Genomic DNA, 27,639 nt, shown 5'->3' with positions numbered 1-27,639 from the left:
TTGAAAGCACACAGCATATAACGCAGGTCATCATACATACCCATTGTTAATGCTGCATGATTACCGAAATCCCCAGACTATTAGCAGTTCAGTAAAGGACTAATTTAGAAGTTCTGTGTTTTTCCTCACCCTTTCATACCAGTAGATGGCAACAGAGAGAGCCATCCAGAACGTACTGGTATAACCTTGTACTCATTTTCTTCACAGTTGGAGAGATCCAAAATGATGCTTAACCTAAATAGAGTTTATTTGTTCTGTCAAATGTGGACTCTCTGAACTACAGTACTAAATAAGCAGCAGAATTAAGACATCAGATCAAAAGGAATAAAGTATTTCCCACATGACTCTGCCTTGTTTCGGATCGAGCATGCAGGGGTCCAATTAACCAAACAAATAATTGAACAGAAATAAATGCAACTCTGAAACACTGAGCATGTCCGCAGAGGCACGAGCCAACATAATTAGGAGAGAGAATCTTTGAACATGGAACTTTTCCACAGAACATATTAATTACACTTGTGTTTATGCATATGCATTTGCTGAGTTGAAGAGTTTCCAGCAAGTAAGGCTGACTGAAGCCAGCACATTCCAGTTCAACACAGCCTGCCTGGGCACCTGATGTAGAAACAAATCTTTGACCTGGCAAACACTGTTGCTGAACTTAAATTATGAATATTATGAAAAATTTAAAACTGTTTTTTGTTTGTTTTTACTGAAAAGCAGTTATGCTTAAAGCTGTAGTGCGCAACTTCTGTAAAAATAACTTGTTATATTTGCTGAAACTATCACTATATTCACAAAGTACATGAGACAGATGATCTGTGAAAAAAAAATCAGGTTTCTCCTCCCACTCATGCTTCTTATGGCATTTGCTAGAATCTACCGCGGCTCAAGGCACAAACCAATCAAAGCGGACGAGTTTCTAAAGCAGCTGTCAATCATGTCAATCACTGCTCGTGAACTGCAGTCAAGCTGTCAGCGCAGATCAAATATGAATCAAGACTCTGTTACTGCATTGTTTATTTATTACCTCAAATATTTTCAGAAACACATTTTAGTGTACTGTTTAGCTGTAAACTGAGAAAGTTTCCTCTGCCTGGTGGGTGGTTTTGAGTTTTCAGCTTGACTCTTTCCAACATGGCGACCGTGTCACAAGCTTTCTCATTTTACAGCTAAACAGTGCACTAAAATACGTTTCTAGAAACATAGGTTGACATTTTGACTGCAGTTCACAAGCAGCGATTGACATGATTGACAGCTGTGTTGAGTTGAAAATGCACTGGCACGTCAACAGACGACCATGCAAAGTTATTACTACATTTAATGAAAGATCTACTTCCTCCACCTTTGCATTAGCTTGAAATCACGTGTGGTCAGCCCCTAATTAAACTTAATTTCTCACCTGACCTGCCAATCTCCAGAGCTCTGATTCAGCAGGCAGTGTCTTTTTGGCCATTGTCTATAAAGACGGGATTGTGGGTCGTTTAGCTCATGATATTTCTATGTTTTTATATGACAGTGGTGTGAAGTGCCGCACGGCAGTGCGTCCAGGAGCGCAGACACGCTTCTAGCCAGCAAGTGGGGTTGTACGTTGAAAATGACAGGGGTGGTGTGTTTCTTCAGAGACTCCTCAGCTCTGATTGGTTGTTTTCTGTGAGTCATGGTAGATTCTAATAAATGGAACAGGATTTTCTCCATAAACTATCTGTCTCATATAATACTATGCGTATACATAGTGACAGTTTCAGCAAACATGAGCTACCAACTGTAGCTTTAACACAGATCCTCAGAAGTTCTATTTGGCATATTATTCTTTATCTTGGCGTAACGTCACAGATGATGTACAGTGGTGCAAGTAAGATAGAAGGGTATGATTCCCCTGAATGAGGAGGAAATGTAGTGGGTGCAGGGAGAGACAGAGATGAATGAGTAATCTCACTGAAAGGTCATATAGTTTTCTTACAGCATCCTTCATTTCTCCCTCCTTCGGTGACAGAGTGACAGCTAGTTCCAGGCTGCCCAGGTTATGTTCAGGGTACTGTGGGTCCTTCAGGTCCAGCGTCACATCCAGTGTCCTTCAGGGAAGCACAGTAAGAAATTCAAACTGTAAGTGCTTACATAAATACTGTACATTCATATGCATGAAGGGCATGAATTCCATATTATGTGCATATAAATGAATGCATGCATTACGCGCACACCCCCATCTTAATGTAAAGTGGATACACATATTTAATCAGTTCAAGTCTGAATCAATGGATGTGCAGAGATAACCTGCCCAACAAGCTGTGACATTCCTTGCTCTCTTCCTACTAGCTGCCATTCTTGCCGTTTGTAGTAAGTTACAATCACAACAAGCAGTCAACCTGGCTAACAATCTTTAATTATGCATGAGGAAGGTTATAAATATTACCTGCCTCGCTAAGCCCTTAGCACACTAACAAAAGTCACTGCGAGCTAAAGTCAGTTTAGACCTGACCAGTTTAAAGTCACAATCCCTGATTCAAATGTAAACAAAATGGGTGCCCGCCACCAAAGCTCGACTAGTATCAATACCTTGGCTTTTGGATATTGGCTAAAACTGCTAACAAATACCAGTGTGTAATTAATAAGGTGTATGCCTCGCTGTGTGGATGTGACTGGGACAATTCTTTCATGTGCAGAGGCTTGACTTAACCATCGCTTGCCCAACTTTGTACAATAAAATGTAACAAATAAATACAAAATAAAAAAATGAAATACCTCAAAACAGCTGACATGTTTGTTGTTAGCTACCTAATCTCTATGGTTTGCTGACATGTGACGTAGTACGCACACATGTAATCAGATGCAAACATTAGGGATGGCCGAGTACACCATTATCTGTATCTGTATTAGTTCAGCCACATAAGTTGGCTGTATCTATATATGTACTTGAAATGGGCAGCGTTTTAACTAGAGGTGGGTAAAGTTTAAACCAGACATTGGTGTGACTCAACCGGAAGTTGTTATTTTGATCCCAAAATTGATATAGGTTGATCAGAGGTTGAAGATCATTTACTACTTACCAGAAAACTACTACAGAACAATGTCAGAATGGAGCTTCAGATCATGCCCACAAGAACAAGAGGTAGAACACAGCCACTCAAATGAGGATTTTCCTTCATCACCAGTACGGATATTGACACATTTCACTCAGATAATTCTTGTATTCTTGTGTAACATATTCCACAACAGATTACTGAATGCTCTAAAATGTAATTTGTAACACAGAATGTACACATTTGTACATTATTCAAACAAAGAAACATACTCTTAAACCAAAAAACACAGGACAGTGTTCTGGCTGTGCATCTGCTCTGCCTTAGTCATGTGGCAGGTGCACTTCACACACTTTTTAAAAATCTATTAATGGGAAATATGTGGCTTATATGAATTTTAGCGTTGCTCTCTGTCCACAATGCATCTGTTAAATATGCACTTCCGTTACATCAGCTGTCCCTCAGCTGGAGATGTAACCACTTAAAAGATGGGCAAGTACCTGTTATCTTTTTATGTCTGTATTAGCCAGCAGCAGATAGGTTGTTATTAGCAATGGTCATTCACCAGAAACTATCTGCTCCCTTGCGAGCCGGCAACCACCTTATTTGGGTTTTTGTAGTGACAGGAGGAGGTGTTGTGCAGATAACATCTCATTTCGACTTCATGAACAGCCATTCCTTGTCTATTGCAAAGCTTTCAAAGCCAGTGACATGAATAAACAGAAACAAGATGTATGACAAAAGTTCAGTTCATAATAGCAGTGCTGTGTTGCTCGAGGCCAGTTGCAACATTCCAGTAAAAACAATGCTATCAAACTGACGCAACTCGCACTGCATTCAGTTAGGACATGTTGACAGAGTAAGTAAACAAAACAAATAAAGTCATCTCTTCAAGTTATCTATTTCAAAATACAATAACTGTATTCAGCTTCAGTACCACCAATTCAAACTGCAACTGTAACGAAATAAAGCTACTCACAATTTCCCTTTTTCATATGTGACTTAGTTATTTGTTGTGATACTCTCCAACCCTGTCCCTACTGGAGACTATTTTCATTCAAGTATTTGGCTCAACCCTAGTAAACACAGAACTGAATTTAATTGACAATGATACCTGATCAAGCAATTTGAGTCAGTATCGACCCCGGTATCAGTGTTAGTTTGGTGTATCCCTAAACTCAAGACTGTAGATTGTAACCTCCTATCACTCCCAAGTTGTTATCCAGGTCTTTAAATATACATGTACTAACACTAAGCCGGGGCAGAAGTTATGAATTTTTTATGGTGCTGTTTAGTGAGATGTTGGTAAACACAGCAGGTAACGTCGAGAGAGTTCTGACAATGCAAGACTAATCCTGTTGTGATGAGCAGCTCAACAGCCCTTTGGGATTTATTGTAATACAGAGTAATGTATTTGAGGACATGAAAATGTGAACTAAACTTCATTAATCCACACAATGTTGATAGATAAGAACACACAGAGCATTCTCGTGTTAATACGAAGCATTTTAATTTAAAGATTTCCATTTAGCTGGCTCACTGTCATGGCTTACTGGAATAGGCTGCAGTCATCATCAGTGTTAATAATCAAACTTGTGCTTTTCATGCTTTTAAAAGGCCAAACATCTGCTGTGAAAAAGGTGTATTGCCAGCATAGCTGATCCAACCTCCACCTGAGAGGAGGTGTAATCAGCTAGAGTAATAAAAAACACCTAAAAAATAATTTTGCACTGAAAATTGTGACCCCAAAAAGATGGCACACATGAAGTTTACAGATGATACAATGATTACACTACAGATGGTAGCATTTCTACATAACAGTGAATAAATTATGGACTTTGGTGATTAAATTCCTCCTCATATACCTCTCTGTGCAATCCAAATTGAATATAGCGCTGTTATGCTTCATGAGGTTTGAGGTAAGTTACCAAGTAACTGCCACTAGAGGGAGACAACAGGCTATATTTGATCACAATGACGGCATCAAAAGCAATGAAAGAAGCTTGGCGAGGTGTTTGTTTTAGACTGTCCTAATCCCTAATCCCCCCAATTGTTGTATCTTAACACATCATCTCTGAACATGCCCATTAGTGGGGGAAATGCAGCTATGATTACAGCACTTCAAATACAATCAGTGGACAAGAGAGTACAGGAAACAGTTAAGTTAATAGGAGGGCAAGTGTAAGTGGAAAGTATAAAAGTGAATGATACACAAAAACAAAGAGACCTCTGATGTTCCAGTGACTCCAGGTGTAGGTAAGCTGAGCCCATGAAATCATCCTGAAGTCCGAAGTCATAGTCAAAAACCTACAAAGAGACAACACACAGTAAATGTTAACAGAAGACCTTAAACACCACACTGCAAATGTTATCTGCCCCTGCCTTTATTTTCACATTGAATCATCATACCTGGCATAAAAAGGAAGCTTGCAAAGTGATCTCATGTCCATTGAGACTTTACAGTCATCCAATATACAGCAGCAAATTATATTACAGCAGACTGACATTTAAAGTCCAGGATGCATTGGCTGTACCTTGACATATAGCGGGTCCTTCAGGGTTTCCACCAGAAGACTTACTCTCTCATCCCACACTGGGTTGAGGTTTTTATGGATGGTCTTACTCCTGAATACCTCCTTCCCTGCAATCTTAAACTTCACATATGGGTCACTGGTCCCTGCAGGGAAACACAGAGCAATACTGTTAAGCAACGAGTAACACCAAAGTGATCATATATGCTGCCTGTCTACATTTTAGGAAAAGGGTCATATTGAAAGCGTAAGCAGGTCACCTTCTTTAGCTTATGTCATTGGTAAAATTGTAGCACAGACAATAAGGATTATCATAAAATAGTTACTGACATTAACGTTTAACTATTTATTGTCTCTAATCATTTTAATAATTCGTTTTAATTAATTTATTTATTTTTATCCTGCTCTGTAGCACTGTGAGATTGCTAAAATGTAAAGTGCAATACAAATAAAATGTATTGTTATTATTATTATTAATATCAAAAACATTCATTCTCTCCCATGAATAATTCGGTTATCATGTGACACATGATTTTAAAAACACTGGGTGCTCAGATGAACGCATCCCATACAGTGCCTCTATTTGACCACTAGGTGGTAGCATTGATTTATATTTGTGTCATATTATAAAAGTGCCAACAGAGTTTTGCAGAATCAATAAATGCTTTTAAAACTGATCTTCATTTTATGCATTAATGGTGTTTGCATGCTTATGAACATGTCAACCTAAAAAAAGTGCACAAACTAACATTATTTTATACATAAATGTAAACACACAAATGTGCACTTACACACATACTGTATATACAGTTTACTCTGAGACATACAGGAGCCTCAAACAGGCTAGCGGGTCTCCAGTTTATTATCTCTATGTATTCGCCATTCCTTATGATGACCAAGAGGCAAAAGAATATGTTGTTCTATATCTACATTTTTCTTTCCTGATAAATGGGCATTGATCCTCCTGTCTGCTCCATTTCTGCTTTATCCTAACATCCTATTCCCCAAGGTCCATAAACAGGATAAAATCAATTGGATTGACAGGCAAAGAAAAACCAGGACACGAGACAGAAACACACCATAGAAGCAAAGAACGAGGTCAGTTAAAGAAATCGGAGACTATGACGTTAAAATAAATTAAATTAAATAAAGTATCCGTGACATTCTGTCCAGATGATACATTTCAGCATGCATCCCAAGTGGTTTTTCTTCCCTCAGACACACAAGTTCAAATGTTGACTGTGTCTGAATGGAAATTACAAGCAACAACACAAATTTAGGGAGACTGGGAAGGATTCATGATGCAATGTTTGCATCCTGAGTTTGTGTTTGTGCAGGAGATAATCAGGTTTACTGGCTCGGCAGTCTGTTCACATCCAGATTGAGATAAAGTGGCCGAAGGGACCTGATCACGGGATTAATCGTAGGCATTTCACATACATACAGTACATAATTACTGTATATAGCACGTACAAATTACATAACACAGCTTGTTGTCTTTTCATTATAATAATTTTATGAGTACTGTGTTTCTCCCTTTACAGTGTAACGCAGAGAGACCATAATATTTCAACTCCACTGCATGTATGTGAACCAACACCTCATATGACTACAAAGACAAAATACTCCCTTTCAAAATTACAGATACAACTTTGCGCTCTGCCATCCTTCCCTCCATCGTTGGCATGCCAGAATCTCGTGCCTTTTATCTCATTGTCCTAACCATCACCCCTTGCAGTGTGCATAACCGTAAGGATTATGAGCGGCAATTTCCAGTAAAACGGTACCTCATGCTGATCCATTTGTTTTTCGCTGAATGTGTTTCAAATCAGTGTCATGTTATCATCCACTGCAACCAAGGCGATTACCAAGCAAATCTCAAGGGAGATAGGTGAATCCTATTATCAGACAATTCTCACTCTGTGCCTGGGATTCATCCTTTCTGCCAGTAACAGGAATGTAAGCAAACATACAGAATCCACTGTACAGTACACAACATATATGATGTGAGTGGAAAGCAAACATTATCTTGAGGTTTATGTGTTATGATAATCTTCCCTTTTGTCTGCAGAGATCGACGAATGTCAGCCGACAGCCGGGATACTAGATGACAGAAGATTGAGCTCGCTCAGTGTTTGCACACGTGTCATTAGTTCAAGATGGAGTTGTGCTCTATCATTAGCAAGAGAAGAAGTGCAAACACCTGACTCTCACATAATGACTTTACTGATGCTTATTAGAGGCAGTAAAGAGGCTGATGACAAGACTTATGTGAGTGATGTTATTACAAGAAGTGTGAGCAAACACATACGGCTGTGACGATTAAGACTTTTATATAACATTATACTGTGGATAGTATTCAAATGCACTCCATACTAAATAATCACAGGTCATTTGAGTCTAACAAGAGTGCTATTAATATCAATAAACATAAAAGTATGACACCAGCTTTGTCTGAGTAAAAACTGCTGACATGATTCTCAGCTGCCAGCAAGCTTTGATGTGAGAGCAGGAAAAATATGCACTAACACCGGCCTGCTGGGAGCAAATGTCCAATCCTTCACATTTAAACACCCTCATGCACACCAGTAGAGATACTAGAAACATATTGCTGCTTGACATATCACTGCAGGAGAGCTGCAGCGAGTGGACACAGGTGACAGGATGAGAAAAGAAGGAGGTGAAAGAAATACAGCTAGAAATGTCTGGGAGGACATTACTGTGTGGCATAACTGACAGTAAATACAAAGCTGAATTTTGTAAATACAAGCAATAAACAAATAAAAGGGAATCTATTTCCCTGTAAAAGAAGTGAAGCACAGTGTATCATGTACATAAGGTGATGCTTCATGAACTATCTAATGACAGGATCAAAGAGAAATGGGCCCATCGTGGAGGCAAAAGCCAATTATCTCTAAAACGCCAGCGACCCTCTTTCTCACTCTTTCTATGTCACATCGGGTCGATATTCCCCAGACACACATCACTGGCTCAGAGTCTCTGCATCCCACAGTGCCAGCTTTATGGTGCCATAAACACACACAGGCCGAGAAGTCTGAAATGGAAAAGGTTGGTGCTGTAGGTGGGTGGTGGATGAATATGAGTGAGCGTGGGTACAGTGCAGAGGAGTGATTGCAGGGGTGCTTTCTTGAAAATCAACCACCATGTATGACATTTATATCATATTTTTTAAAATATTTCCCACAGTTGGGTAAAGTTCATAAAGAAAGAGTGCACGTCCCACATAGGAGGCGGTGGGTGGACAAGTCAATAAGCAATAAATCATTAAACTTTAGACGGATTAATAATGGTTGACGAGAATGCCTAAAACCAGTTGGGGTTAAAGACCCTGACTGATGGATTGGTGCACCCTGAATGTTTGTGCACCTCGCGGGCAGACGGCTGTGAAATGGAAGTGCTGGGTAAAGGGAGACTGGGTATAAAGAGTCAATGTGTCACACACTGATGAACTGGCAAAGGTAGATAGGTGCCTTGGGTGCTGAAGAGTAGCCATGGAGAGCACAAAGTGATTTTCTGTCTTTCTACGGCTGAGCGGCATTACTGGTGAGGTGTGTGGGCTAAATGTACCAGGTAAAATCCTGTTCACAAAAGGAGATTTGAAAAGCTTGTAAGTAGGTGTTAGAAGATTCAACTATAACTTTAAAAGTAAACGGCAGCAGTTTGATGTTTTTCTATGGGTAGGTATTCGTTATGAAAATTTGGTATTCGATATTCGTTTTTTTATTTATTTATTTATTTATTTTATTATAATATTTATTTTTTTTTTACATATTTTTTGGTGCTAAATGTAGTCTTTTTGTTGTTGGTAAATGTAGGTTATCAATAAAAATCAAAACTTTTAAATTGCATTGTTAAAAATGTGAAAATGTAGTATCGCCTACCAACACAGCTTGTGCACGGCAGGCTTGAGCGCATCCGTCTGAGGCTGTGGATCAATGCCAAGTTTTACCACTTTATCACTATTCCCTCTAACTTGTAGCTGTTTTTTCGTTATCTTTTGAATTTAATATGAATTATGGAACCGTTTTTGTCAACGTTTGTTTCCCCCGTTTTGTACAATAAATTATTGTTTAAAGTTTCAACAAGTTTCTTTTGGAGTGCGTGACACAAGTGTGTTTTGAAAACGACCGCGGACTGTCACCTGCTCAACGCATCAGTACCTTCGGATGCCATGACAGTAATAGCCAATAATGTCAAAATATCATTTACAGACCGATTTAACAGACGATCACTGCTGCCCGACCCGCAGGTCCATTTGCGGGTCCCGCGGGTTACGGGTCGACCCACGCATCACTACTCAGCTCAGTCTATAAAGGCTGTACACAACAGTAAGGCTATAGACATTATATTCTATTCAGGCCGGCAGAACCAGCAGTGCATCGGCTCTACAGTGCACGGCACTGCTGATTAACCATTTTATTGCAGCACAGAGTGTCTGCCAGCAACCAATTACTTGCAGAGGCTTCCTACAACTTGTTTCAGCGGTTCCGATTTAATCAGAAGACAAATTAAACAGGATGACTAGCCAATGTGAAAATCAAAAGAAAGCATAGCATAATGTACTGAAGGAGACTGTTGTGCCATCGCATTTTTTTGTGGTTTGAGAGCAAAGATCCGGTCGCTGCTGTGCAAAACTCCGCAATACAATTAAGTCTGAAAAAACCCCAGAGGAGTGCTTCGCAAGGAGTCTTTGAAAGGAGTTGAGCCTGGCGTAAAACCGGAGAGAGCAGGCAGCACGGCCACAAATTCTGCCGAAGGTCCGAATGTTAAAAAATGGCATTCGGGACAGCCCTAGTCGAAACACCTCCAACCAACCAGGACAGGAAACAATCGAGTTAAGTCCAATAAAACACAACTTATCCTCAAGTAGACTTCCAATTAAAAATGTTGGTATTGGTCAGACAACACTCACACATGGTCACTTTTGAGGACACTGATGTACAGTGAATGCTGTATTTGGGCTTTTCTTTGAGCCCCAACTCCAGGATTTCTCTAAATTTTGATATAAAAGACCTGGTTAAAGGAATACATTCTCTGATTTTGGATTCTTCGTTCAAAAGCAGGCATGCAAGAAAAGAAAAAGTTGTCTTCACAAATTCAAATTAACACAGTAAATAATTGATTATCAAATGGTCATTTGGGGACTGGAGTATTCCTTTGACCTCCTAAACCTACTTTCTGAGGTAACCCCAGGGTCAACAGACTGGTGGGTGAGTGGGCAAGTGAGTGAGCGAGGAGAACTTGTCAAGGACACCAAGAGATACTGAGTGGTTCATATCGAGGTGTTAATCTATTAATCTTTTATGATGCTATTAAAACCAACCACTAAACACTTTAATAGTAGCTGGGAGGAGAAATAAATGTGTTTGTGAGAGGACCCAGTGGCGCACTCAGCAGGTAATTTTGCTTTGGGTGTGGCGCATAGGCAGATCTAAAAGCCCCTGATAGACTTGTTTTTGATAGCTGCTCTCTGTCTTCCTGACAGGCAGTTGAAAACATAATCCACCACACATATATCGCTGCTGAACACCTAATGGACAGCAGCCATTAAAATACTTCTCAGCGTCTGTCTGTCAGTAAGCCAGGCTAGTCTGCCAGACACCTGAGAGTGCAACAACAGCAAGCTTGAAAGCACAATCCTTGATCCAAATGTAAACAACAACCCCATTGTGCTACATTATGAATGTTCCTGGGTACAGCAGGACTTTATTAACCCTTTATGACCTACCATAGAAAAAGTCCGCCAGAGCATATCTTTACAATTTTACCTGCTGTAGGGCCATTTTTTGGAGTATTTTAATATGCTATACATCAATACAACCCTTAAATCCCAAATTTTAATAATAGTTGTGGACATATGTCCATACTAATGAAAGAAATTGCTAAAAAAAGTGCAATAAACCACTAAAAAAACGAAAATTGTTTTTGTTTTTACACATATTTTTCTAAATACAGAAATATCATGGCAGTATCCCTCAAAATTGTAAATGTAAAAAAGTTGCACAAAATCCTTTCAAACCACAGAAAATTTATTTTGAGTGTTTTCATAACTTAATTTTTGAGATACACTCATTTTTATAAAATGTGACAAAAACAAAAGTTAAATGAACATTGTGCACAATTAGCAAAAAATACAACATGTACATCAAAATAAACTATTTACAATAGAACAACCAAAGTTCAAAGTCAAACATTACTTTTCAATAGCACCAGGGGAGCTGTGATAGGTCTTGTGAGAGTTCCTGTCCACGATGAGCAATATTTTTGCTGCATTTTTATTGGTGTTGGCATACAGTGTTTTGATGGTAGCCCGGTGAAAGTACATCCTGAACAGCTCAGATGGAGAGGGATTGTCCACATACTGTGATAGGGGTGGCTGCACACCTGGCCTCCTTTTGGGCAGAAAATGTGGTAGGGGATGTGGCAAGATGTCAGGCTCCTTTTCGGTTCATCACCAGGGAGTGTCTCTGACCTGGAGCCTCTGTTTGCTGGAGACCGACTCCTTCCTCCCCCTCTGCCTCCCTCCGGGGTGCAGGGCGAGGAGACCCCCCCACTTCCTCCTCCTCATCATCGTCAACTCTGCATACAGATGTTACACAGTGTGTTAGATGTGTTCAACATGAGAGTAATACAATAATGGTGCGTATTTAGTGCAAAATGCTTTCAGTTGTGTTACATGTATATTTTCTTTACTTTACTCTAACTCATAAACAAACAATATTTCATGAATATATACATACATGTCATAGGAAGGATCTCTCCCTTGGATGAGGTCGGCGTCATCTCCACTGTCGGCAGAATCCGGACCAGATGAGTGGAGTGAATCTTCATCCGACGCTGTAATTAGCTTGAAAGCTTCGCGCCGGGAGAAAAGCCGTTTCGCGCGTCCGGGTTGTTGCGGTTCCATAAATATATGTGTGCGAGTGTGTGGTGAGTGTCTGGTGTGTGTGTGTGTGTGTGTGTGTGTGTGTGTGTGTGTGTGTGTGTGTGTCTAAGTGTTGTTGTGAAAGAGTAAAATACAAAACGAGAGCGAGAGCGAGTGTGTGACTGCAAGCTGAGAGAAATATTTACCGCGGAAGAAAGAGAGGAATTTCCCGGGAAATGACGTCACTCCTTGTTGCCGCGGGTAGTGTCACGAGAAAGACACGCAAGAAAATAACGTGACAGTTCATTCTCACAACGTGATGACGTTTAGTCCAACACAGGAAGTGCTGTGAATACCCGCAATCAGGATTATAATGTTTTTGTTCTTAGCGCTTTTTACTGTTTAACTACAAACCTGTCAGTGCAAGGAAACAGCACTCTGGGACATGATGAATGCATGGTAAGTTAGAGTAACTCCTCCGGTTTTAAATGCAAAAAGAATTATTGCTCTATCTTATTCGGTTGCAATTCTACCGGCATTTAAAAATCAATATGCAAATGGGATCGCGGGCGCTCCCGCCGGTTTTAGGTGAGTTCAAAACTTTATAAAAGATAGCGACCGCGTGTCAGACCGTATGCAGCACACATCCAAGAGAAAGCTACAAAAAAAACTGTAGATACAGTGCCAGGGAAAACACACACATACACACACACACACACACACACACACATACACACATACACAAATATAGCAAGGCAAAACACCAAGTGGACAAAACTCATCTCATTCCAACATGAGAGTGAAACTGGAGTTGATTGTGATTGGTTAAGAAACAAAAAATTTGAATCCTTAGCCTTAGACGCAAACTCTTCATCCATTTTCCGTAACTGTTTATCTGTTAGGGGTCGCGGGGGAGCTGGAGCCTATCCCAGCTGACATTGGGTGAAAGGCAGAGTACACCCTGGACAGGTCGCCTGACTATCACAGGGCTGACACATAGAGACAGACAACCATTCACACCTATGGGCAATTGAGAGTCACAAATTAACCTAACCTGCTTTTCTTTGGACTGTGGGAAGAAGCTGGAGTACCCGAAGAAAATGCACACTGACGTGGGGAGAACATGCAAACTCTGCACAGAAGGGCTCCCCCACCCCAAGGTTCGAACCCTTCACTCTGGGTCCGAATCAGGAACCCTCTGTCTGTGAGGTGACAATGCTAACCACAGCACCACCGTGCCGACCTAAAATGTATAGTATTTGGTCAAAATGTTATACTTGATTCCACTTGCATACAAATCCAAAGTCTCTTGCTTTCTTTCTCACGTTCACAGTAGTACTGTTTCTCATTTTCAACACATAATAAGGGGCGTTTTTTTCCTTTTACCTCTGCTGTCAGGTTCTTGTGCACATGCACAGTTAAAGTGTATGTATTTTATATGCATATGTGATGTATGCATGTACTGTATGTGTACATGTACATATGGACCAAGTGGCAACCTCCAGGGCTGAAAAATTAAGCCAAAGCGGAAGTGCCAAAACATTTGCTGGATTTTCTGTCATATATTCATGAACAAAGCAAAGTAATAATGCTTGAGTTTATCCGATCCAGACTGCAAACTGGCCTATCAGTGCATTCCCACGTTGCCAGTGTAGCAATATGCATAATTGTATTTTAATGAAGCTTGTGCTAATAAAAGTGCAGACACTTCTGCAGCTATTTATAACATGCCAGTCATTACAAATGGAAGGCAATGTGTATATACATCATACACTCACACTCAAGGGATATGCATGAGTAAAAGCAATTCGTATTTTTTTGTGTTGAGTTATTTTCTGAAAATGTTTGTCTTTGATCTGCCTTAGCATTTATTTTTTGACACAATCCAATTGTGTCTTTTATTCACCAAATTTGGTTTGATCTTCAAAGACACATTTGCTGATGTCAATCTACCTCTTGAGCTTTGCTGCATTTGTGAAATAAACTTCTTTTGCTGCTCTCTAGTTTCCACTCTGTCTTTTCCTCCACACAACAATTTCCTTTCTCTCTCCATCTCATCATAATTCTTTTCTCTCTCTCTCTCTCTCTCTCTCTCTCTCTCTCTCTCTCTCCCCCCTCCAGCCGTCTAAATTAAATTACATCATCACACTAACTTCCAGTTGATTTCCTTGCTGCCATAGGTACTTAGTGAAAGTTATGGCATTGACATATTCTCACTGTATCAGCCGACAGCCAGCTCAGTCTTCAGGAAGCACGATTTGCCTCATGGTAAAATGAAAATAAGATTTGCAGCATTAACGTGGCAGAAATGATGGAGCATCTGGTGCAGGGGTGTCCAAACTTTTTAGAATGTGGGCCAGGTTAGATAATGTGAAAATACCTGGAGGCCAGCACATCACACAGGTTATTAAAAAAAAACCCAAAACATACAAATAAGACAATGCAACCATATAATCTTAGCAGTGGAAGGTTTCAGGAGCAACTTTCTGCTGCTCTTGAAAGCGGCAACCCTTGCTGTGAGCATTACGTTTTTTTGTTGTGGCCTACCTAGCAGGAAATATCTGCTGTATGTTTATCATTTGCTTATTTGCTGTCTATTTATGAAAAACACATTAGTTTTGTCTGCGTAGTTCCTACTTGGTGCAGGTCTACAAACTGTATGGTAGTCTTGCCATTGTGAGGAGTGGAAAAAATTCAGTGTTCTTGCTTGATTAACCAGTATTGTGTGGTGGGCAGCATGTAGTATATTTGGAACAACAAGCTGTAGCTATTTAAATGAACCGCTGACTACCAATGGCCCCCAGGCCAGACTTTGGACATTTTGGGCTCTAGTTTCGCAGACCGGGCAAGGCGGGGGCGCAGCGCACCTGCGCTTCGCCAACTGGGTGTGGCCAGGCGGATTTTGCAAGTTTGGCACACCGTGCGCGCTGGCGCAGCTACTCCTCTTTCCCACCTCCGTCCCTCCTACCTGCGCAAGTCAGAAAGAGGGAGGAGAGAAGGCGTGGAGTGGGTTTTACACACATCACACCAATCAAATGAGCCCCTCTCCTCGCCCTTAAATGCGCCGCGCGAAGGCGTAATGAGAGTTTACTCAATTCGCCATGGCAGAAGAGAGCAGCAGCGTCAGACGGCCAAACTTCTCCCAGGAGGAAACTGATGTTTTGGTCCGGGAGGTCCAAGCTCGCAGTGTCCGAATATACGGAACTGCGAGCAGACCTCCACGGGCTGATGATGCAAAGGTAGCCTGGGAGGAGGTCACCACAATTGTAAATCAATGTTGCGTTTCTCTCGTGCGCGCGCGCTCTCTCTTTCTCTCTCGCAGTCTCACTCTGTTTCTTTTCTTTTGACTTTTCTAAGATGACAGATGCTGAATATATACTCCCTATCTGATGCTGTGGCTGTTTGTGGTTGGCTGAGAGGGATGTGAACTCATTAGTTTGCAGCTGTGTTAATCAAATCAGGTTGGGTTTCCATTACGTGTACCAAATGTGCCGAACGGTGCCAATCCCCTTTGATCTGACATCAGATGTGACAGGACAGTCGATATAGAGATACATTTATGTGCTGATTGCAGATAGTTGCATTGAATGGTGTTTTTTGGGTATTTATTGCATCGTTAATGTGCCTGATATTCTGGAAACCTGCCTGTGAAGTTTTGGTGACGTCTGCGCACTGTCCGCCGGTCAGCCAAACTTCGGCTTACACCGGCTGCACTCCGCCTGCACTGACAGTAGACCTGGTTTCAGATGGCGAGCTTTTAGCGCACCTTCAGCGAAGCCTTTTGGCACTAAACTGTCACTGCACCAAGCTGGATCTGTCGACACCTCCCCCTGCTGTGCCGCCACACCCATCTCAGCGCACCTCGGTCTGCCAAACTACCAAACTGAGCACGCCTCGGGTTGCGCTGCTCGAAACTAGCTCTGCGCGGGGTTCGCCACCCTGCGCTGCGCCGGGAAACTAGAGCCCATAATCTGGTATCAGTTATGAGGCTGCTCAGTGTCTTCAATATGGTTCTTTCTCTGCCGTAGTTCTTTCTAGCTGCAACCATGCACGCCCTCCACCTCCCCATCACCACTCAGTCTATACAGATTCATCATCCTCATCCACCTCAGCAGTCAGCAGCCTCAGAGTCAGCAGCCACCACCACCACCACTAGCAGTGTCCGGACTCCATGGGGGAATTTATCTTGCTGCTGCTCACATGTCCCTTGATCACAACATACCTCCCTCTGGTGTCCGAGCACCAAAGACTTGTCTCTCCTGATTGAAATATTTAATAAATATAATAAATAAATGTAAATATGTATAATGCTATCAAAATACTACAACATTTAGAATAAAAAAACTTTGAACTATGAGATCCCTGAAATGTAACTTAAAATAATTTTTGCCTTTCCTACCGTATTTTTGTTTCTATGTCACCCATTAACGTATGTCACATTCACAAACACATGTGCACACATCCATGATTAGTAATATGTTAAATGGCAAGATACTAAGTGGAGGTAAAATGAGTGAGTTAAAAGTGGAAACTAATGAGAAGAGAGGCGCGGATCAGGAGGAGAATATTTCAAGCAGCTCTACTGAAAGTAAAGTGGACGACCATCAAGTGAGTGCTACTCCTTTGTACAGTGTGGTTGTCACTGACAACAGTCAACAACAATATTATTCTTCTGATTGGGAATAAACCTGCTGTCTGCATCAACTGTCTATAGCTGAATAGGTTAGGCATACATGACTGTATTGTAACTATGGTCACAGTGGTGGTACTTTGACAGGCTAATATGGTCTGAGGTGGTATGCGAGGTAAAACGTTTGAGAACCCATGGTCTAATGCTTTCATTTAAATGCCAGTGCTGCTCTGGGAGACAGCAGTGGCCCTAGAGCCTGCAAGTACGCCTCCAAACGCTCCAGACAAACCCCAGAGCAATAACTGAAGATTGATTTATTCCACACGTATGAGGAGGAAGTCTTGAAAGGAGATGAACTTTGTGCCTGCGTATGAGTTCATGCAATTAATGTGCGAGGCATTTATTGCACACAGATGCACCCGTATACAGAGAAGTGGCAATTCCAGTGACAAACACTCCATTACTCTTCCTGTCTCACTTTTCAACACACAAAGTCACTATCTGCCTTGAGTGCAAAGGATTAATGCACTTAGTCATCAGTGCTGTAGTCACACAAACAAACCCACACACATATGTTAAGCCACACACCTGCCTTGTTCATTGTTCTGAGAGACAGCAGGGCAATGAACAGACAGGACTCTTGACAGTAATGTCAGACACAAGGCCTCGACCTTGTATAAAAGATTCTGGAAAAACAAAGGATGACTCCTGTCTGTCTGAGGCAGTGGGAGGAAGAGCAGACAGTGCTGTGATATGTATGCCGCGGAGACGAGGCTTCTACTGCATTTAAAATGGCATAATATTACGAAAAGGTCATATTCAAACTGTACACCACTTCACACGCCAACTTGGTCAGGGCCTTTTAACAAGCTAATGAAAGGTGCTTGTTAAGGGTGAAGGATGATAATGATTATACAGGGTTGTGATTAGCTGCACATTTCTAAAATAAAAAGCTCTTTTCTGTCACATGGCTTCACACTGACATGTGGACCAATTCATTATGCTGTGTCCCCGTTCTCATCATTAATCTGTAGATACTCATTACACATTCATGATCAATAGCTTTCTGTGTCAGCTCAGGGAAGACAAACGGTCCTGAATTATTAACTGATAATATATGAGCAGGTAATTACATTTCTACAGAGGACAGTGTGATATCATGTTCTAAAAATAAGTATCATACTCCATGAGAAAAAAGTTGAACTCACTGCTTTGGATATTAAAGTAGCCTACTGCAGTAAAACATGCACGTAGTGTGCTTGTTCCTTTCAAATTACTCTAATAGAAGTAAAATAAACACCAACGGACTTGTTAATCTTTCTCATAACACATATCTAAAAGGCATTAACTGCACTGAGAGAAATATTGCAGGGGCAGCTCTTTGTACACTCAATCCATCTAAGCATTACATAATAACACAAACAATTTTCTCACTGATGAAATATGGAAAATGTGATTTGAGCTGGAGTAAAACAGCGTGGAGCTGAGACATACTGATAACATTTTGAGTATGAAAATACAATGAATATGGATGAGAAAAGCTGCATGCTGATAGCATTAGAAAGCCATCAATAATGTAACATTTCAGCGTGAAATCTCTGCTTTCAGCCCACCAAACAACCAAGCCGTTAAGTTTTCAGTATATGAGAAAGTTATGTTAATTTTATGTGGGAAAATTGACTGTCACAGAAAACAACAGACTATAGAGCATGTTCCTGAAAATTAGATTGTAATAGATCACTTTTCAAATGTCTACAGGATCCGAGACAGCTCCTCTTAAATGTTGTGAAATATAGTTTAGAGTTCATTTTCATAGATTGATGTCTGCTCAGACACAATCAACACATTCATTTACACTGACTTGCTAACTTTGCCAATAGCAATTACATCACATAACAGGGTTTCCTGCAGCAAACTACACAGGAGGTGTGGTGCCTTTCCTGAAAATAAATAAATAAAAATACCACCTCTGCAAAAATCAAACAAATCATTAAACTTTTATGAAATATATCGTTAACCTTCAGAGCAGAGCAACACTCCTCTGCATATCAATTTGCTGGGGGACACCCTGGACAATTTTAAATCTCTGATAAACTTTCTCTTATGCATGACACCTTGGCGGTGAAAGCAGAAGTTCCAAGTTATAGATATTTTCTAGACATAGACATTTTGTCAAATCATAACAGGAAAAGCACAGGGGCGATTAATAACACTACAACTATTATAGTATGTTTAGATGTTTAAGTTCCAGGGTAATGCAAATCTGAATGGTACGTTCTGAATGGAAATGAACTAAGGATCTGACTTTTTCATGAAGAGTTTGAACAGGGTTTGTCCAAAAATTCAGGGTGACAGTGACTTTCACGCCACCTTACATAATATAGTAAACAAGCCAAGTTAGCCCTCCGAGCTAATATGTGCTAACTACGCTAACAACAGATTGAAATGCCGATACTATATATAAACAAAAGTCCACAACTTTATCAAATTAAGTTCTTGTGAGCTGTAATTTTACCCCTTAAAAGCAGAAAGCAGATGGCAGAAGATAACGTTAACTCAGAGCCTGACCGGTCAAAGCCTCCCTTCCTCCGGGCAGCTGCCTCCTGTACCGGAGAGCAGAGTGAAAGCAAGAAGTGTTATGCACTGTGCACTTACATCTGTGGACCAAAATGTATCCAGAAGCACAAGGACAAGGACAAGGACAAGGACACTAACTGACAAAACATTTTAAGGAATCTCATTCTCCAAGGGATGATCTTAAATCTTCAACTTTTAAAACAACTTCTCAGGAAAGCTCTCTGAATACCTTCATTTATGATATAATCTATAATACTATAAACAGCAGCCTCCTGATCAGAAGTAATAATACTGTTACAATACTTAAGTAGTTTTTGGGAGTATCTGTACTTTACTCAAGTTTTTATATATTAACTTTAACTTTACTCGATCACATTTCCTAAATAATATACTACTCTAATACGTTTCTATTTATTGGAGTAAAAGTATTTTAGTCCAGTTTTACTCCAGTGTATTTCCGTGTCCTAAGCATTTTCATTACTTTGTTACAACAAAATAACGGGCAAACAAGTGCAGCGCAAGTGTAAACAGGCGTTCTCAAAGCAGGATTAGATTAGATGCTACATGCTAGTGACTACATCCCACATGACAATGAAACCAACTTCATGATGGAAGCAGAAAATGGCATCCCCACAGCAGAGAGCGCAAGTAATGATTCATGGAGATAAAGATCACTAAAGTAAAAGTTTCTGTCCCTTCTTAGCTCTGGGTTGCTCTGAAAACCTTCCTAAATCATCCCAAGATAGAACTTCTTACTATTTTTTGGGCTAAGTTAGGAGCTCTCTGAGAGTATTCTCTGAGAGTGTTTGTGAATGCGGCCCCAAATACTTTAAGACTTTTATACAAGTAACATTCTAATAGGTGGCCTTGACTTCTACCAAAGCCAGTTCTGATAAGATCTCTTTGCTTATACTCAAGTATGGCTTTCAGGTACTTCATCCACCACTTCTGCACAAAAAGACACTGCAGAATTTGTCTCAGGCCGGTAATGAAAAAAGAAAATTAAGCCAACTATTACTTAAGAGAAAAAAAAATGGATTTCATGATAAGATAATAAAAGTGGCACCATATTAACCTCAGCATTGACCTTTAAATTAACTGCTCATTCTGAACTTTTCCTTCTTCTTGGCACTCACTGCTGCACTGATATAGAGTGCAGGAGTTGGCCAACACATTGCCTGTCAAAATGCTGCTATTAAGAACCACACCATGAAGGAGGCTCACTGATGCTTGTCATGAGATGTGAGAACAGGAGGAGAGAGAAATGTAGTAAAGCTGCCCATAAAACCGACAGTCATGCTTGAGCTGCAAACCTGAAGCAGCCTCATGCTCAGATCGTGGGCGCTGTGTGCGGCTGTAGGAGAGAATGTGTATATACGAGTGTGAGCTGCTGGGTCTATGTGTAATGTCAGGACTGACGGATGGTTGCAGCTCTGGGGTTTCCCATTACCCAGAATGCAATCTGCTCTAGAGGATGTATTGGCTGTAAAAGGCTGCAAAGACCAGAGCCTTCATCATGGGATGCTGGCAGATGGATTGAGAGCCTGCCTCATTGCAATTACACACAATCACACACATGCATGCTTCTGCCTATTGCTGCTTTATGATGAAAGGACTTTACTTTTCTGCCCTCTGCTGATATTTACCCCAAATGAACCTTCATTATTTTGTGCAACACCATGCTGGAACACCATGATGCAATTAAATGCAAAGTGTGAGATACTGTAACAGTAAGATCTCGTTTCATACAGCTGAGCTGAATGAGCAGAAACAAAAATAAAGCACAAAACTGCACAGCATGTGGGAGAACAGCATGGGAGGTGAGAAAGCAATGAAGGGGACTTGAAATAAAACAGGAGACAACATGCCGACTGTGGTGTCAAGCTCTGGCTCTCTCGCTGTTTTCAAATCTTAAGAAGCCGTGGCGCAGGAGACGAGATAATTAGACTTGCTGTAGACTGGTCTCAGCCGTACTTTGAGATCTAATCACTGCAAACCTCTACACTAATATTAGTCCTTTAAGTATGTACACGCACAGCACATATGTACCATATAATGAGCACGGAAAGTGCCAGCACACACAACCGTCTAGTCATTACTTAGTCTCAGCAGGATGTAATCACAGGAGTTTCTAGTAGAGATGTGTAAGGACAAGGAATGCACATAAGCCAACATTGGCTGCACTAGTTTATAGACAAACTACATTTAGACTTAATTTAATAATTCATAGTATTACACATTAAGTCTGCAGATATACTGTATATTCTGCTGAGTTTTTTTCACATCAGTTTTGGGAATATTGTGTTTAAATGTGACTCAAAGTCTGACTGGCCAGAACAGCCTGTTATTAAGGAGGCTTTGATCAGGATTTCTGGGCTGATCACCAATCAGTGGAAGCAGTCAGATACCAATCTATCTTCTATCTACTGATCTTAACTATTCTTAACAACATTGTATGTTAAGTATTTAAATAAAAACTGTTTATTTATTGGCTGGCAAAATGTGCAACATATTCCACTATCTGTCTCAGAGACAACTTAAACCATAGCAGCCTACGCGTGGTTATTGGGAGCAGCTTGGAGCTTAACAAATAAAGCTTTCCTGTGGAATAAAATAAATACAATTTCATAAAATAAAAGCTAAATGAGCACAACACACCCAAATTAAAACAATAAATTACAACTATCGTTAATTAAGTTAGCTGTTAGTTTTTAGCATTTTTAGTCAACCTTATCCTGCTTTTTAGTCAAGTTTTAGTTGAACATAAAGTTTGGGAATATTACATTTAAGTCAATCTAGTCGAGGGAAAACCATTATTTTGTCTTTATAATCAAACTTATAAAACGGGTTGAATCATGACTTGTCCTGCTCCTGTTTCACATCTGCATCCCTGCGCATATAACCGACAATTGGGAAACCACCTACTACATGCAAGCACACGCACACACACACCAAATTCACCAGTGTTTCTATTGTCAGTGTTTAAATGCTCCAAAAATTGCATTACCACTCTTAATTATAGGGTCAGGAATCTAAAGTTGACCTGTATTGCATTTTTGAGATGTTGTACATTTACAATGGCATACGAACCTGAATGAAGGTAATCTTTAAACAAAGAATTATAATTAATAACTGCAAAGCAAAAAGTGTGTCTCAGCAGATAAAAAATGATTTGCAGCTCAGGCGAATGCTCATTTCCCTCTTTCTGATCATATCTGCAGATTGACACCACAAATCACATTCCATTAGGAACAATTTCCCATCTGAAACAATCTGATTCATCTGCATTCAACTAAACTATGCCTGAAATGCAGCACAGTCAGTTCTGTGCAATACAACGTGCACCTGTTTCATTTGCATAATCACCCATTACATCCAAACCAAGGAGTAGAACAGGAATAGTTCTGGTGCTTAAAACGGTCATTAGGACTCCACTCTCCCCAGTTTCAGAGCCTGAGAGAGATGATATCTGCACAGGGAATCATTAAACCATCAACTTTAGGAACAATTTGTTCAATAACTCTATGGTAACTTTAAGAAACTCAAACACTTAAAGAGGCAACAGATAGAATTCGGGGTGGTTTTTTTTAGCTTGGCGCCACCTAGCGTCAGTGGTGTTGGTCGCACTGTCGCAAAGACCAAATTGACTGTGGAGATCAGAAATAATCAATAATATGACTCTATTAGACTCTCTAAATTAAATGAAATGTAGGCTGTAAAGCCACTGGTATACCACCTCTATGTATATGTAGAATGAGAAGGTGTGTGGACACTCTACTAAGTAAATGAGCAAAGAGACCGAGCAACAATTATCAGATTTATCTGAAGAAAAAACAAATAGTAATGCAAATAATTATTGCAAATAATTATACCAGAATGCACAGTACCAGTACAAACAACTCACAGTAAATTATACCAATATCTACAGTATCAGTACAAACAACAGTAGACACAGTGGAATTATACCAATATGCACATGTAAACAGTCCCGATTCTAGAATAAAGGGTACTGTATGGAAACAATGCCGCCGGTTGGAGCTCAAATTGAATGGGAAACAAAGTCCAGTGTTCACTTAGCTGGGCGTAACTTAGCTGGGCGATGTCCATCAATAGCTGCCTCCGTGAGAAGAGAACAGAAGGAAGGGAGGGGGGTATCACTGTCCAAGGGNTTTTTCACTTGTCTCCAAACTTTGTCCGTCTGCCATTGTGCTCGTGACTCAACTATCTCATGCCCAACTCCTTATAAGGACCAGCTCCAGTCCCTGATTGGCTGACCGACCAACTTCGCAATACATGACACATTTCCTGCTGTAAAGCAGATTTTTTTCCGCGAAATTTCGGCACCGGTGGCAGAAGCTTATTGCAAAGATTGCACAGCCACTAAGTAACCTATGTAAACACTGATAGTCTGATTTTACTGTAGCCACTACCCTGTGCAACCTACATTATTTTCATAATGATATATTTAGGAAAATATGCTATCTGTTGCCTCTTTAAATAGACACTCAACGGAGATATATTGTACAAACGTGCACATTATAACACAACTACACATCCACACAAAACACACACACGCATACATGTTTAGCACTAACAAATCCATCTTCACAGCTGATCAACATTTGATCTTTGTGCATGACTAGTAGCCCAATTAACACCACATCATCTGGTCACTATAACTTTATAAACTATGTCACACCTCCTAGATTCCTGATCACTACTAAACTGTTGGACATTACCCATTCATCGCCTCTGACAGCTGGAAATGCTTTCTTGGAGTAGCACCTGGGGAGGCCTTTCACACACATCAGCAGGCAGCAGGAAGTCTCCTCTATGAACAGATTTTTTTTTGTTATGTTAACCTTTCAAATTTCCTTTGTGTTCATGTGCATGTGGGGAAGCCCAGCGTCCAAGACTTTGAGGCTGGTTTGGTAACGGCACAGAATTCACATGCTGTTTTGTCTAAAAGTGTACACCTATGTCAAGGGATATTTTGGATCTTTTGAAAATGGGTTCTTATCCATAGAAAGTGTTTTAACAACAGTAGGTTTGTCTGCGTGCCCCCAGTGTGAAGAAGCAGGCTGGAGTCCAACACAGAAGCTAAACAATGTACTGCTGTAGATGGGGTTCAGCAACAAATCGTATTTTAGCCACCTAAAAAAAAAATCAGTATCAGTTTAAGTGTGCCCTACATTGAGAGTATTTTCACCGCTTTAACTTTTGGTCAGACAGCCCATTTCGATGAGAGAGACATTAACAGCTTCAGTTCCCCATCTATGCTCTCACCACAGCAACCAGACTCCATTGAGAAAAACAGTCATTTTAGCTGGCTGAACAAGGGAGCTGCTGGTCCTCCGCTGCTTTAATCAGTTGGTTAGTTTGTGTTATTGTGTGACTCTGACAATCTGAACTAACCCTTCCAAACCCCAAAGTCACACAGTAACACAAAGCGGTAGACCAGCAGCTCCTCTGTTCAGCAATGCTGAAGTTTTGGGAGTCTGCCTTTGAAGAGAGCAACATAACAGCTTCATTTTCCTGTTTGAAATCACTGTCTGACATTCAGGCAAGGCAGCGAAAAAACTCACAATATAGTGTAGACTTAAACTGATATTGATTTTTTTTTTTAAGGTGGGACGTTTCTTAGGTGGCAAAAATACATTTTGTTGCTATCTCTCCACAGCAGTAAATTGCTTGGCTTCCATGTCAGCATCCAGCCTGCTTCTTCAACCTGGGGGCATGCTGACTGACATCTACTGTATATATTACTCTGACTATGGATAAGTACTTCATACAACCCCACTTTAAAAAGTCCCTTAAAGTCAAAAGACACAGCAAATGCTTAAATCAATAAGGAACGTGCATCCTCTTTGTCCTCTGTCACACACACACAAACACACAGAAGGTATGCAAGATGGAAAGAAAGGCTGTTGTGTCTTGGGCTATATATAAGTGTCACCTTGTTTCACCTCACCCAAGATGAACTAGTGTAAGAGCAGAGATGGAGGGCTGTGTGTTTTCATCTGAGGTCACCTTCAAAGCTGCAAAATGTCCCATTGGTAACCCATCATATAAGACAGCTAAGTCAGGGTTAGCACCCCGGGGACACAACAGGGTCCAACAGGATAAGTGAAAGTGAAATTCAAAGCAAGGTTATTGGACAAGAAGGATTTGCTGGGCTGGAACAATAAACAAAAAGAAAAAAAGGAGTGGCCATCATTCATACTCCGTCTAATTCACTGCTAATTTCTGTCTTCCTGCGGTTTATATGTAATACAATATCATCAGAGGGAGGCGTAATGAGGCAGGATTAGATGAGAGACCACATCGTCAGCTTCTGTACAAGCTGTACCTTGTTAAAACAACTGTGGAACACATCTATCTACTTGGTTCACTCATATCCGATGATTATTTTGGTTATCTTGTCATAGTATTAAACCATGGCATCTGTTGGCTGTCTCTCCTGGTGACAAATTGTGAAGTGGCTTGTGCCGACTGAGGCGAGACCGATGATAATGCCAGCAAACTATTGTGGTAAGCTCCCAAATGTCTCTTGTTTGCTTAACACCAGACAAGTGCGGGAGTGGTATCGACTTACTCCTATCAAGCAGTCTTCTGAGAATAAGGGAAGTGCTCCCTTAGAGGTCTGTGTGCTGTGATGGCTCAGCTAGATAACAACCAAACTCTAGCAGAGAATAATGCCAATGTGGCAATGACTATCCTGAACATAGATGCATCTACAACCTACGCATGTATATTCAAACATTTGTGTGTACTGTAAGAGGATTAGGATGAAGATAACATGGTTAACTGCTAAGGAATTAAGGGAAGACAAAGGATACTGTCAATGTAAAAACATGTGAATCAGTAAGAGCTACAGTACGGTGAAATTAATATTACACCATAATACCATCATAATGCAGGTGTCTTATGATGTCTTAAAGGAGTGTTGGTGCAGATATCAAAAAGTTGTCAAGGCCCAAAAGACTAAATACTTTTCTGATATAATTTCGAATAACTGTCACAAACCCCGTGTTCTATTTAGTACAATTAACAGCTTCCTTAACGTCCCCCAATCCAGTAATCTGGAGGCTTCCACTCAAACTTGTGAAGCTTTTCTCCAATTATTTGTGGGCAAGGTCGCTTCTATTAGAGCAGGCATCTCACCTCCTTCTTATGACCCATCTGTCACCGCAACTTGCTCTGCAACTTTTTGTCACTTTGAGCCTGTGTCACCTTCTGCTTTGAAGGAAATTGTTGCTCAAATGAAACCCTCAGGTTCCCCCGCTGATGTTGTCCCTCCTCGCCTCTTTAAAGAAGTCTGGGATTCTATCGCAGTCAGTGTTTCTAGCATTATAAACAGCAGTCTGTGTAGTGGTATTGTGCCAATGTGTCTTAAACAGGCTGTGGTACAGCCCTTGATTAAAAAACCCAACCTGGATACCTTAGTTTTAAATAATTTTAGACCTATTTCAAAACTCCCTTTTATCTCAAAAATACTAGAAAAAGCTGTACTTGTACAACTACAGTCCTTTTTAAATACACATGGCATTCTTGAAACTTTTCAATCCGGTTTTAAGCCTCTTCATAGCACAGAAACTGCACTTTTAAGAGTTTTTAATGATTTGTTTTTAGCCACCGACAATGGGGGCCATGCTATTCATGTACTTTTAGACCTCACAGCAGCATTTAATACAGTGGACCATAAGATCCTCATTTCTCGCCTAGAGCACTGTGTGGGTATTCGTGGTGCTGCTTTAGAGTGGTTTTGGTCTTACCTGTCTGAGAGAAGTTTTTCGGTTAACTTTGGGGATTATAAATCATCATGTGCCCCTCTCCCTTATGGAGTCCCCCAGGGGTCCATTCTAGGCCCAATCCTCTTCTCTCTATATCTGCTCCCTTTAGGTGCTATTATTAAAAAACGTGGCATCTCATTCCATTTTTATGCCGACGACAGTCAAATCTACATGCCCTTGTCTGAATGTCTAAAGGACATTA

General features: G+C 40.6%; 1 protein-coding gene across 1 annotated transcript in view; it reads right to left on the bottom strand.

Moving 5' to 3' along the window:
• The window catches only part of mctp1a (multiple C2 domains, transmembrane 1a), a 182,543-nt gene that overhangs the window by 80,504 nt on the left and 74,400 nt on the right, over nucleotides 1-27,639 (bottom strand). The window contains exons 3-5 of the mRNA XM_050050022.1: nucleotides 5,555-5,697; nucleotides 5,248-5,327; nucleotides 1,964-2,075 (exon numbers count right to left, since the gene is read on the bottom strand). Of these exons, the coding sequence (XP_049905979.1) occupies nucleotides 1,964-2,075; nucleotides 5,248-5,327; nucleotides 5,555-5,697 (335 nt within the window). The remainder of the gene's footprint in view (nucleotides 1-1,963; nucleotides 2,076-5,247; nucleotides 5,328-5,554; nucleotides 5,698-27,639) is intronic.

The sequence above is a fragment of the Epinephelus moara genome, chromosome 8 (genome assembly GCF_006386435.1).
Source record: "Epinephelus moara isolate mb chromosome 8, YSFRI_EMoa_1.0, whole genome shotgun sequence".
In the NCBI taxonomy this organism is placed as follows: Eukaryota; Metazoa; Chordata; class Actinopteri; order Perciformes; family Serranidae; genus Epinephelus; species Epinephelus moara.
This window is presented reverse-complemented; position numbering and strand designations above follow the sequence as displayed.